Genomic DNA, 13,007 nt, shown 5'->3' with positions numbered 1-13,007 from the left:
GAGGACAGATGGGGTCCAGAACATTGCCAGAGGTAGAAGACACTTTGAATTTATTATTTTGAGAAGTGTTCGTAGATATCTCACAATTGACAAAAATAGGAATGCTTCTTCTCACCCTCTGGGAAGTAGAGAAGCAACGTTAGTACCAAGGACAGGATCACGTGGTGACTGAGAAGATGGACTTTGGGGTCAGAATGACTTGCATTCCAATCCATACCATGAGGTTGTGCCATACAAATCAGCCATAAGATTTCCGTAGTGTAGCAGAATACAGTTTATTCCTCACTCTGGCCAAGTCTAAGTGGGCAGAATGGCCCTCTTCTGTATTGTAGCCTTTGGAATATGTGACCCCCAAGACTCCTTCAGCAGAGAAAAAGTAAGAAAGTTTGTGCCAAAGGTTTTTAAGGGCCAGGGCTGTGAGTGGTCATAGCATGTCCCCTCTCTACCTATTGGCCAGAATCCAGTCGCATGACCCCAACCTAACTGAGAAGCTGGGAAATGCAGAGAAGCACATCTTTAATTCTCATATCTGTAAGATAATGATTGTAAAGTTGATCTCATGGGATTGTCATAAAAGATGATACTACTGGGCGCCTGGGTGGCTCAGTGGGTTAAGCCTCTGCCTTTGGCTCAGGTCATGATCCCAGAGTCCTGGGATTGAGCCCCACATCAGGCTCTCTGCTCAGCAGGGATCCTGCTTCCCCCTCTCTCTCTGCCTGCTGCTCTGCCTACTTGTGATCTCTGTCTGTCAAATAAATAAATAAAATCCTTAAAAAAAAAAAAAAAAGATGATACTACTGAGCCTAGTGCTGGACATCGAGGAAAAAACTCATGAAGCGACATCTTGAAGTATTAGAAAGCTAAGTCACTACCTTGTTTGTGATGATCTTACAGATGCAATCCTAAGGACCTTTGTCTTAAAACCGCAGATCCCAAGGGATGTCTCTTAATGATTAAGCCAGACCATGTCTACCTCTAAGGATCATTTGCTTAATTAGCAGAGACAAGACAAACAAGCACACGGCCAAGGATCAGAAGAGTCAGAAGCATTAACCTGCTTTTCAAGTGAGGGCTTGGTGAGATGAAGAAGCAGGAATAAAGGAAAGGGAGAGAACTTTTCAGCTCATTAGAAAAAGGAGGGTCAACGTTCAAGATGCCAGGGGAGCCCCTAGGATCGGCAGAGGCCCCTCCATCAGGCAGAATTATCTCTCTTTCTGCAGTGTATCCCCAACACCAGGGACAGGACCTGGCCATGGGGGGTGCTTAATGCACGCTGAGTTTATTGCGTGGGCCCCTTGTGTTCGGTGGCATGGTGGCCTGAGGCTAGTCAGTGAGAAGTCGGTGGGGGCCCTAAGCCAGTTAGAGCACTTCCATCTGCATACACACGCACACACACACACACACACACATGTTACATATATTATAAATAGTAATACACATATAATATTTATATATACTATAATCATATGATAATACATATATATCTGTATAATATATATATTTCAGTACTATTTACAAAAAATATTTTTTGTGAGAGAGGCCAACTATTTTGTATTCCAGAATGAAACTTAAGTGTAAGTCTAAGATGAATGCATTCGAAATAAGAGATCTTAAAAATAGAATGGAGAGAAATTGTCATCAGTTAGAGCAGAGGTCAACAAACTTCTCTGTAAGGGACTAGATAGTAAGTCTTTTTGGCTCCGGGGGCTGTAGAGTCTATGTCACAGCTATGCTGCTGTAGAGCGAAAACAGCCATCATATATGACATGTTAATGATGTAAGTGGCTGTGTTCTAATAAAATGTCTGATTACTGAAGTAGGAATTTCATATTATTTTCACAGGCCACAAAATACCATCCTCCTTTTGATTTTTTTCAGTGTTTTAAAAATGTTAAAAACAAAAAAAGTGGGTGTCTGGGTGGCTTAGTTGTTAAGCATCTGCCTTTGGCTCAGGTCATGATCCCAGGGTCTCCCCATGTGCATTGGGCTCCCCGTGTCTCTCTCTGTCAACTAAATAAATAAAAGCTTTAAAAAAATAAAAAATAAAAATGTTAAAAAACTATTCTTAGCTCATGAGAGGGATATAAACAGATACTGGGCTGCACCTGCACCATGGGCTGCAGTTCACTAATTCCCGAGTTAAGAAAAAGTCACCACGTCTTTGTCATCAGACCACATCACAGTCTTATTTCAAAGATGTTCCTATGAATGAAACGTATTTCTCAGAGTTCTAGAGAAACAGAATGTACTCTGTAGCCCACCTATCTGCATATACAAAATATGGTATGAAATACGGAGCGAACATGAACGCCTTTAACATCCCAGTAGCGCAGCCTCCTCAAGTCTAGTTACTGAAATCTGTGAGATTAATATTTGGATACACATTTCCCACAAAGACAAACTTCAGGTGGGACATTAAGCTGTACAGTAAAGTCTCAGGAAATCATAGCGCATAGAAGACAGGCCAGCTCTCGCCTGCTTTCCCTGAGCACATGGCCCTTTGTCGTGCATCTCAGATTTGGTTCTATCTACTCATGTTGGGCCCACACTGAGAGTGAAGAAATGGTCAGATTATTGCCAGTCTGGTCAAATGATGGCATAAAGCAAAACAAAACAACCAACCCAAACAAACAGTCTACTGAAAATGTGTTTTCTAGACCCTTCTCTTTTTACCTTACCAAGCAAGAGCACAGAGTACTTGGTATTTATTAATAATAATTTAAAGTAATCAGTTCTGAGAGCCTGCCAGATTCTGTGTGCAAAGGCCAAAATGGGGAAGGATGATCTAAAATTGCTATGGTCTTGGCTTACCTAGTATCTTGCAGGAAACTTGCCTGGTATCCCAGGGACAGCAGATGAATCTGCTTATTTCCAGTATGTTCAGGAAGACATGCTTGCTGGACCTGTGCAGAGCGCCCTCTGCAGGCGGATGGAGAGTACACGCATGGTGCTCCGCTGAGCTGGAGGGAGGGCTGTGGGGCTTTAAGGGTGAAGAGCTGAGTCCAAGAGGGCCACAGAACACGAACTGGAGAGCTGGGCTTCCAGAGTGAAGCTGCCTGGCTTGGTCCTAGCTTTGCCACCTAGCCACGTGACCTTAGGCAAATGGCTTAAATTTTCTGGGCCTCCTTTTTCTCACGTGGGAAATGAACCCGATCAGAGTACCAACAGGATTGTGAAGACTAAGTGATGCATACTCATAAAGGGGCTAAAACCGTGCCCAGCACATGGCAGGCACGCAGTACAAGTTAGCTTTCGCAGGTGTCAGAGCAGTGGTGTGATGGAACGGAAGAACGCTGCCCCGGGGGCAGGACGGGTTCTCACAGTCCCCCATTGATTTATGATCCATGGGTCCTTCAAGATACATTTTCCGTCTCTGGTCTCTAGTTGTCCTCCCTGTAGAGTGAGGACCAGAATGCCTTCTGTATCTGCCTGATGGCAGAGGGCTGGACCCCGTGACTTTTTGAAGAGTCCTCCGATGGCAGTATCTGAAATTAAACAGTCACTTAGCAAGGCACAAGACTGGGTAGTCAGTCCTGGCTAGCTATTGGGCCAATCGAAAAGCAGCAGCAAAAAAGAGAGAGACTAAGAGAGAGAGAAGGAGAAAGGGAAGAAAGAAGGAGAGAGACTAAGAGAGAGAGAAGGAGAAAGAAGAAAGAAGGAAGGAAGGAAGGAAAGAAAGAAAGGAAAATGAAGGTTAGGGGAGGAAAGGAAAGAAAACAAGTATTTTTTTTTTTTAAGTTTTAAAGATTTTTTATTTATTTGTCAGAGAGAGAGAGAGGGAGAGAGAGCGAACACAGGCAGAGGCAGAGGGAGAAGCAGACTCCCCGCCAAGCAAGGAGCCTGATGTGGGACTCGATCCCAGGACGCTGGGATCATGACCTGAGCTGAAGGTAGCTGCTTAACCAACTGAGCCACCCAGGAGTCCCCAAAACAAGTAATTTTTAAAGACTTTCATTCACATGATTTACAAGATTAAAAGAAATTTAAAAGGTATTTTCATTTTAACCCAAAGCAATCCAACAGTAGGCAGTAGACAATTATTCACCCGGAGATCACAAAGATCCACACAACTGATAATGATGATAAGTAAGCCACCGTCCCTCATCTCATTCCATCCCTACCTGGCCCTACCCATACAATTTTTGTGAAATGACATTCCTAGAAAATTGGAGGGTGCTAAGGGGTTGAAGGCAGGGATGCCCACACAGGCCAAGTGTATCTCATTCAGTTTTAGAGACAATAGAAACTTGTCTTAACTCGGGTCTGCCTCTTACCTTCTTCTGGCTTCACATGAAAGCCTGTGTCAAGGTGAGAGGCTGGGTCGTTGCAAATCGAGCTCCACGCCTGGAAATAAAGTAATCAGAAACACTCGTCCTGCTGTCAGAGCCTGGTAAATTTTACTCTTACTGCATACAAATAAGAAGTGGGTGAAGGCTACTTCAGAAGAGCACCAGGGGTACCTTCCTTTTGAGAAATAGCTTCAAAGCCCCAGTGGCGAGGTACCTTGTATCTCCTGGCTCCCAGAATTAGGGGTCCAGTTAGGATGATCCTAACTGCTGGTGGTACAGAGTTCATTTAGTACGGGTTGGGGAAATGTCAGGGGCACCTCCAGAATTTTGTATGGTGGTCTTGGATGAGACTCCGGTCCTCTGAGGGGTCTTCTGGTTCCCTGTCCACAGATTGTGTCTCCCACTGGCAGCCCTAGAGAGTATCCACCCTTTCTATAGGTTCAGCGTAAGATCCCCAAAAGATCTGTAGATCAAACTAGAAAGGGGGAAAGGAGCTCCAAGTTCTCACTGATTCTAGAACACCACTCCCTCCATTCTAGGTACCCTAAACTGGCTGCGAAACACCGGGAGTCCAACACGGCCGGCATCGACATCTTCTCTAAGTTCTCCGCCTACATCAAAAACACGAAGCAGCAGAACAACGCCGGTGAGTTTTCCCCTTCCACTCAGAACTCCTGACAGCCCATCCCACTGCCAGGACATCTCAGACACCCGGGTCCAAGAAGCATGGCACCAGTGCGGTTCACTGTTTGCCCACGTCCATGTCCCCCGTGACACAGGGAGTGGGGTGTAGATCCGTCTTTTTGTCTAGTGCAGGAGAAAAGGCCAGTGGGCCTTTGTGCTGAATTTGGAGGCAGGGAGGCAATTTGTGTTCTGAGCCCGTAATGGTCTGTGCAGAGGTTTCCTGCCTCGGCCATACTGCTGGCCATTTGTCCCAGATTCACGACCATGCCTGGGTTCTTAGGAGGCCCTACCTGGGACCACATATTCCAGCTTCCTTCTGGTCCCTGCAGGCCTTCTGAAGGGGCTGTGCAGAGGTCATGGTGGGACAGCACGGTCACCACGTGGGTGAACACTGCAGAGGGAGCCCGGCCCTCTGCTTCCTCCCCCTGCTGCAAGGGCAGAGGATACTGGGGGAGCCGCAGCTCAAAACCTGGCCCACCCCCCATCCAGCCTTGGCTACAGAGCCCAAGACTAGTTCTCCTGTGAGGGCTTCTCGGAGGGGTCTGTCTCAGTGCCTCATTTAAGCTCCTAGCACTTTAAGTACCTCATTTGGCCTTTCCTTTAAGAACTAGACAAAGCAGTTCGAATAGAACCATCAAATTGAGTACATGTCACACTTGAAAAACTGTGTTTAAGACCTAGGAGGATAAAGAAGTTTTCTTATCTCCCAGTGGGAGAATGAGACAGGCTTAGGGGCAGAAGCCTGGAGCCCAGCACAGGGCCTAACAGAGCAAGGCCTGCACGAATCTTGGTGAATAAAGGAGTGAATGAATGACCATCAAATGAACACACAATGGACCCACACGTAGTGGGATATGCTAGACGTTTCAGGAGCTCAGAGGAGAAAAGCATCTTTTCGGACGCGGTGACCAGGACGGGCAGCTATCCTGAAGCGAAAGGGAAGACATTTGGCAGGAACAGAGTTGGTGCAGTGGGAAAGCTGTGTCTGCCAGGGGTGTTCAGAGCAGGAAGGATTTACCACAGGGCCTTTGAGAAAGCTGCTCTGAGGGGGTTTCGACTGGGTTTCAGGAGGTGAAGGGAGATCAGTGGGCCTGAGGAAAGGGAGGAGGTCATGGGGGTGGGGGTGGGAAACGGCCAGCGGCAGAGACTGAAGAAAATGACCAGCGCCCGCAGCTCCAGCCTGAGGGTCGGGTTTTATCCTGCGGGTCACGGCAGCCATTCGAGGGGCGTGAGGAGGCATGAGAAGGAAACCAGCCTTCAGGGACAGGAAGAAGAAGAAGGGATATGGAGAGATTTTAAACAAGTTCAGCGCTCCTGCTTGCCTGCTGTTTGGACCTGGGTGGGTAGAGGAATGTCCCCAACAAAGCCATGTCCACCGGGGACTTGAGAATGAGGTCTTAACTGCAAATGGGGTCCAAGTAAGAAGGGAACACAGAGACCCGGGGAGAGGTCCGTGTGAGGGTGGAACAGGGATTGGGTTGTGACAACCAGACTGGGGGGTCACCAAAGCTGAAAGAGATGAGGAAGGACCCTCTAGAGAGCCTCAGGAGGGAGCACGGCCCTGCCGACACCTTGATTTTGGACTTCTGGCCTGTAACACAGGGAGAACAGATTTCTGGGGTGTTGGGTCACCCACCGTTGTGGTGGGGCTGGGAGGCACAGGTAGCCCTTCAGGGCCGCGTGTGTCAGGGAATTCAGCTCTGGTTTGCACATCCCCCATCCAAGGCCCTGTCCTCTCAGCCACAAAGACCTTCCTTGAGACTTGTCAAAGCACCCTCGGGATTATTTGGAACCTTCCAGAGTTTTCAAGTTACAAATGGCATTGACATCGTATCCATATTTACAGTTCTCTGATCCCAACCCCAAAGCAGCAGTTTCCACTGAACATCCCGTATCGGTTTCTTATAAACTCAAGGCTCTCCAATTTCCATTGTTTCCACGTCTTCTCTTTCCCCCTGTTTTTCTCTGGGTTGAGTTCTGTCCCTGTGACTCTTTATGCCCAGACTCATCTGTGCATTTCAGAGCCCCAGCCTTTCTGCTGTCCCAGAGAGCCTGCCCCCATAACAGCCCTTGACATGGGAGTTCTTCCGTCCTGCCTTGAACTGGACTCCGAGCAATTGTTCCTTCCCTGTAACTCTGGCCACTACCCTCCCACCACCCTCCTCCTTCAGTTTCCCTTCCCTTCACCCTTACCCTCCAGTTCTGGTCTGCTGGGTCCAGAAGTTCTTAGGCTCAGCAAGCCAGAAGCCAAGACAGAGAGTATCTCGCTGGCTCACTGCACTCAGCCACTTGCCCCAGAGACAGGTCAGACCCAGCTCTGCTTCCTGCCAGCTTTGTCGTCGGTGTCGCCGGTGGCCCCCCTGGAGGCTGCAGCAAGAGACCCCAGGCTTCCGTTGACACCCCTCCATATGCTTCTTTCCCATTTCTCTCTCTGGATCTTCAACTCTGCATCTATTTCTTCAATATCCCCTCTTCAGATTCTCCCTTTTGTGTTTTCAACTTCATTATCTCTTGAAAAGAGCCCTCTCTCTCACCTTATCACCTAAAGCCTCCCAGTCCCCATGGGTGCACTGGCCATGGCAGTGTGCCTTTCCTGCCCTCTTGACATCAAAGTATGAAAAAAACCAGCACGGTGATGGGGTCCTGCCCTGTGGGTCATCTCTCCACTCTTGTGGTGGATACTGCGACTGCCATTCAAAATGTCCCTGTTTCCCAAAACCTCAAAAGTTCCCTGCTACTGAGACCCAGCCCCCATCCAGGGGAGCCATTCATAGCAAGCACACAAGAGAACTATTTGTTAGTTTGTACATTCGGTCGTTCACTTATTCATTCAAAAACATGGGTTGCCTCGAACGGCTACAAGCCCAAGCTAATGTTTCAAGGGCATTTCTTGTGTACCAGGTACTATGCTAGGTCCTAGAGGGGTCAAGACAAATGAGACCAAGTCGTTGTCCTCAAAGAGCTAACTCGGGGAGGGGTGGAGGGTGGAAAACATATGAACAGGTGATTACTGAGACTCCACATCTGCCATTTCTAGCTGTACAATTTTACTAGAGAGACTTCTCTCTTAGCCTCTGTTTCTGCACCTATAAAATACACTTAGGAAGGCTTTCAGTTTCTGCATCTGCCAAATAAGGCGATTAATAGCACGGCCAGTTCTATAATGCAGATTCGTTGACTCTATAAGTCAGGGCCGACGAATTCTGACACGTGGGGAATGCTCATTTACTTTTAACTTTGATTATAGCTGCTACTGAAAAAAACATGAGTACTGGCATCAGAAAATCCCACTTCAGCTCTTATTTCCACCACCCCCAGCCAGCACTTCCAAATCTCGCACTCACATCCTCTCATTTCTGTGTGTTTCATTTTGTCTCCATGTTTTGGTGTCTTCTCCTCCTCTCCAAAGGCTACAGGGAGGAAGGTCCATGACCTGGGCCCGCCTGTCACACCTTCGGGATTGTTGCTTTTGACCCCAAGTTAGGGTTTTGTGCTTTGGTCTGGTGTCTGTCACTGTACGGCCTCCTCCCTCGATAGCCGCCCCAGCCGGGTCCCGTTGGTCTGTTGGGAGCAGATCCCCCTCCATGCCCTGCCACGTCCCCTTCTCAGACGTGCTCTTCAGTTGGCTTAAAGACAGCCTGGACTTTCTCATGAGATTCTCGCTGTCCCTCCCTCTGCACACACTCTCTAAACAAATAAATAAAAGTCTCAAGACGCCATACTTAATAAGACACTATATGGCCTTACTTTCTGGCCACTTGGGTTTTCTCCCACCACCAACCTGGTTTGCAGGCGATGCAGGGACTTTGTTTCCCCTTATCTCAGAGACCGGCAGCTGTGTGGCGGTTCACCTTAAATACTGAAATCCACTGCCTGGGTTCAGACCCCAGCATCCCTCTCTTCTTGCTGGCCTGGGGACACCAGGCAAGTTACTGCAATTCTCAGTGGGGTTCAAGTTTCTTCATCTGTAAAGTGGGGGCACTAAATGTCCGTACCTTGTAGGTGTGCCAGCAACAGTGCCGGCACTGGGTTCAGATATCAGCTCTATTTTCATTCTGTTCAGTTAGTCAGCATACAGTTCAACATTAGCTTTTGATGCAGTGTTCAGTGATTCATGAGTTGCTTGTAACATAATATACTGAACATTATCATCATCTTCTTTGTAATTTTTTTTTTTTTAAGACAAATGTCAGCTCTTGTTCTGTGCTGTTATCCAGAGGCAAACAGGTACACCTCAGCAGAGAGGTCTGGGTAAAAGGTCTGGGGGTATATATAGTACAGTCCATGAGTGAGAGGAAGGGAGCACTAGGGACAGCATGAAGGTTCACCCACACTTATGGGAGAGCAGCGAGAGAGAAGTTAGGGAGGAAGGTTAAGAAGGATTGGCCAAGGAGTGAAGAAGAAATCTGGGAAAGGCAGAAGACAGGGAAGATCCTGAAGCTGAGGAAGGAACGTTTGTTTTATTTTGTTTTGTTTTGTTTTGTTTTTAAGAGTGATCTGTGGTACAAAATGCTATGCAAAGGATCATGGGAGGCTTTGTGCTGTGCACAGCTCCCTGGAAGGGTCCTTGGGCATCCTTCTTTGATGGCAGCCCCTCGCCTGCAGCAGCCCGTTCCTCAGATCCTACATAGCAAGTGGGAGTCCAGGCTGGCTGGAGAAGCAGGGCCCTTCTCTCTTGGGGAGGCGAGGGGGTATAGGCACAAGAGGAGACCGCTCTGAGTGGGATCAAGAGCCCACTGGGAGGCAGTGCTTGTGGCCCTGAGAAGGGACATCCCTGAGCATGCAGAGAGCAGCACTGGGCGTGGGTTTGGCTGTGGGTTTGGCTCCCTGCTGTGAGCCCCTGCAAGATACTTTTTCCATCCAGCAGGATGGCTACCTAGCCTCCTGGGTGCAGTAGTGAAGGTTTGCAGCTGAAGGATCGTGGGATGGTGCCAGCTTTGTCCATCCTGCCTTTGGCACATCCGGTAACACAGGGGCAGTCAGCAGCAGTCAGCTCTGTCCCCACCCCGGTCTGCTGTCTGCCCTGCTGCGTGGCTCAGAGGTGGAATCCAGCAGTGGCATGGCCTCTACCTTCAGTGGCGTGTGGGCCTCCAGCTCTCACATCACATCCTCCATCTTTTTCCAAAATTGTTGCCCTCTGGCCCTGCGGTTTTTACCCTCCTCTGAGATGCCATTGTGGCACATGGAGCTCCCCTGGCCAGAGACTCTGCAGCTCTGTCTCTCCTGGCTCCCGTGCCCTACTCTAGCTCCTGCTCTGGGCTGCTCCAGCCCATCGTTTGTGGGTTTCCGCCCACCCCCTTCTTATACTTGTCTTCCCTACTCCGTCTTCTCTACGGCGATCTGGGCCTTTCTGTCTGCGTACCCACCTGACACTGTGCATGTGTAACCCTCAAAATGCTGTTTGAACAGACTAAAAATTTCTGCCAAACCCCTTGGCTTTCAAGAAATTTATTTTAACTGCTGACACTAGTCCGGCTGTGAGATACTCTATTTTACTTGATTTTTCACAATCTCTCTTTTTCCCGTATGCCTCAATCCTATTCAGCCTACAAGTTTCTTTCGGGTCTTGAACATAGGGCATGCATGGGTGATTCACAAAAGGGTCTAACCCGCATCTTCAGTTCTCTGTTACTATGTTTCAAGTCCCTTTTACCTTTCTTCCCGCCCCATTCCGTTTCCTCAGATACACTTAACGTTCCTGCCCAGGATCATGACGGTGTGGTTGTCCGTATTCTTTTCCCATTTTCTTTTTGCCTGGACAGGGAGTGGACATACATATGCACGTAGACTAGGGAAACAGCCCTGTGTTTTTCCTGCTCCCTTCACACCTGCACCTGCTGCCATCGTCATCCTTGCGCACATGCTGGCTTCCGAGGGACTCTCTTTCCTTACCTCCCACGGTGTGCAAAAAGCCCCCCTCAGTGGCTTTTATCTCACGCATACATCATGTGAAGCCTTATGGCTTTCCCTAGCTACAAAACACACATACACGTCAGGCTGCCGGTACCCCGTGTTTCTGAGCCGAATGATTTATTTTTTCCCCCCGGTTTGGATGGTTTTGGTGTTGCGAGGCTTCCTTGGAATCCCCTCGTCTCTTCTTTCTTCAAGTGCAGCATTCCCTTGTAATTTTGCCTTTGTGTTCGTCTGTCTAATGGGCATTTTTAGTTTCAAATGTATCCTCACTCCGCTCGCTCCAGAAAGGCTTGATAACTGCTCGGAGGGGCACGTGATGCACAACCACGCAACACACACGAGAACGGGGTGCGAAAGGAAAGCCAGGGCTGCACACAGACGCAGACCACAGATTTGGCACTAAACCTTCTAGCACGCGAAGCCCAAAGGGACCCTCTGGTCAGCTACAGTTTGATTCTCCCCCTGGACAAAAACATACAGACCTCTCAGAAGAGGAACTAATATTACCGATCTGGGGGCTGAGTCCTGGTATGGAGGAGCTGCTATTTTCATTGGCTTTGGCCTTTGCCTTGTGTGATTTCCCTTCTCCTTGTCTGTAGACTCCAGGCTGCCGACTTCACGCTCCTGTGACTTCTCTCCTCTTTCCCTGCAGGTGCCTACTTCACCTTGCCCCTCCCCCACCCAAGTCAGATAAATATTTCAGACTTTTCTTGACTTGTACCCCTTTTTCCCCCAAAATGCATTTTTTTCTTTTTCCTCTCCATGTATCCCAAGGACTCTCAGAGCCCCCTGCAGCTTCAGGCCTATTCCACCAGCTCTCCTCCTGCTTTTTGTCATTTCCAAGACTCAGATCAACCCACCTACCCATGTCTGTTTTCATCATGAGGCTCAGGCACCTGAGCGGGCTGCCTTTGCAAAGATGTGTCCCTTTCCACTTAGGGACGACTTGTGCATACCCATCCTAAAGTATTTGTCCTAATAAAATACTTCTACCTTCCTAAATAAAGCCCTAAAAGCCTTCCTTGGGTACCGAAGGTGTGCTGGGACACAGTGCTGTGTGTTTAGTGTAAAGTCCCACACCACAGACTGAGCTGTCTCTCTAGCTTTTGCCCTTCCTTAGTTAGAAGTGCCGTGGCCATATTTTCCAAACTGAAGATCAGCTGTCTAACAAATTGCTTTCATTGAAAATAATCCAATTATAAGAAATTGGTACTGTCCCAGAAAATCCAGGACACATGTCCCAAATTGAAAAGCAGCTGGTTGGCGCTTAGCCCTCTGCTCCCCCTTCTCACCAACCCAATTCCAAACCCAGCAGCCACCACAGGGGGAAGGAGAGTCTATCATGGTTCCTACCACCTCCTGACCCCAGATCCTTTGCTGAAACACGTGGTCCTTAGACACGAAGCTTGCTGAGTAGTCCTGATTCTGTTTGCAAACAAAGGCCAGGGTTTCCTCCTTTCTGAGACTCACATCAGCAGCTTCACATCCTGAGACCTGGAAACACGAAGTGGGCTCTGTTGGCTTATTCTGAGAAAATTGGCGATCACAGCCACATATCAGGAAGAGGACTCTTGGAATGTTCTAGAAACCTCGGTGAGCTCATCTCATCATTGCAATGATCATTCTCACTTGATGGACGTGTCATTAAAGGATGACACTGCATATATTAACACAATATCAGTTACTCCCATCCTGTCCCTCTCTCTTCTCCTCATCTTCCCCCAGAGCCCTCATCCGTGGTAGCATGACCAAGCCATATGCACCTGCTTTCCTTGCTCCTTTCTGCACTCAGGCCTGAATCTTCAAACTGTCCTGACTTCTCTCTTATAAAAGGTGTCCCTTGCAGAGAGCCATACTCCTGGCTGACACTGATGGAAAAAGATTCTGTCTATAGCCCTGGCCATCTTTCTTTCCCTGCCGCATGCCCAGTGGTTTGTGTCCACACGAGCTCACTCCTGCCCTTCCACCTCACAGCCCACCTGTCTGGCTGACCATTCCAGCAGATGGGCTCCTCCGGCCCCCTGATCTGTGTGCACCTTCCTGTCCCAGTGGTCGAGTACCTACTTCCTAGCTAGACCCCTCACTCCCTTCTAGTAAAATCTGTCACTAAACAAGGCCAAC

General features: G+C 48.5%; 1 protein-coding gene across 2 annotated transcripts in view; it reads left to right on the top strand.

The window, feature by feature from the left end:
• Window positions 1–13,007, top strand: part of CLIC5 (chloride intracellular channel 5) — a 157,986-nt gene that overhangs the window by 116,969 nt on the left and 28,010 nt on the right. For both annotated transcript variants that reach the window (XM_082730722.1, XM_082730723.1), the window contains exon 4: window positions 4,829–4,935. In XM_082730722.1, coding sequence (XP_082586848.1) covers window positions 4,829–4,935 — 107 coding nt within the window. The remainder of the gene's footprint in view (window positions 1–4,828; window positions 4,936–13,007) is intronic.

Source organism: Mustela nivalis (genome assembly GCF_964662115.1).
Source record: "Mustela nivalis genome assembly, chromosome: 5".
Classification (NCBI taxonomy): domain Eukaryota; kingdom Metazoa; phylum Chordata; class Mammalia; order Carnivora; family Mustelidae; genus Mustela; species Mustela nivalis.
The sequence above is the reverse complement of the archived record's forward strand: the minus strand, read 5'-3'. Positions and strand labels throughout refer to the sequence as shown.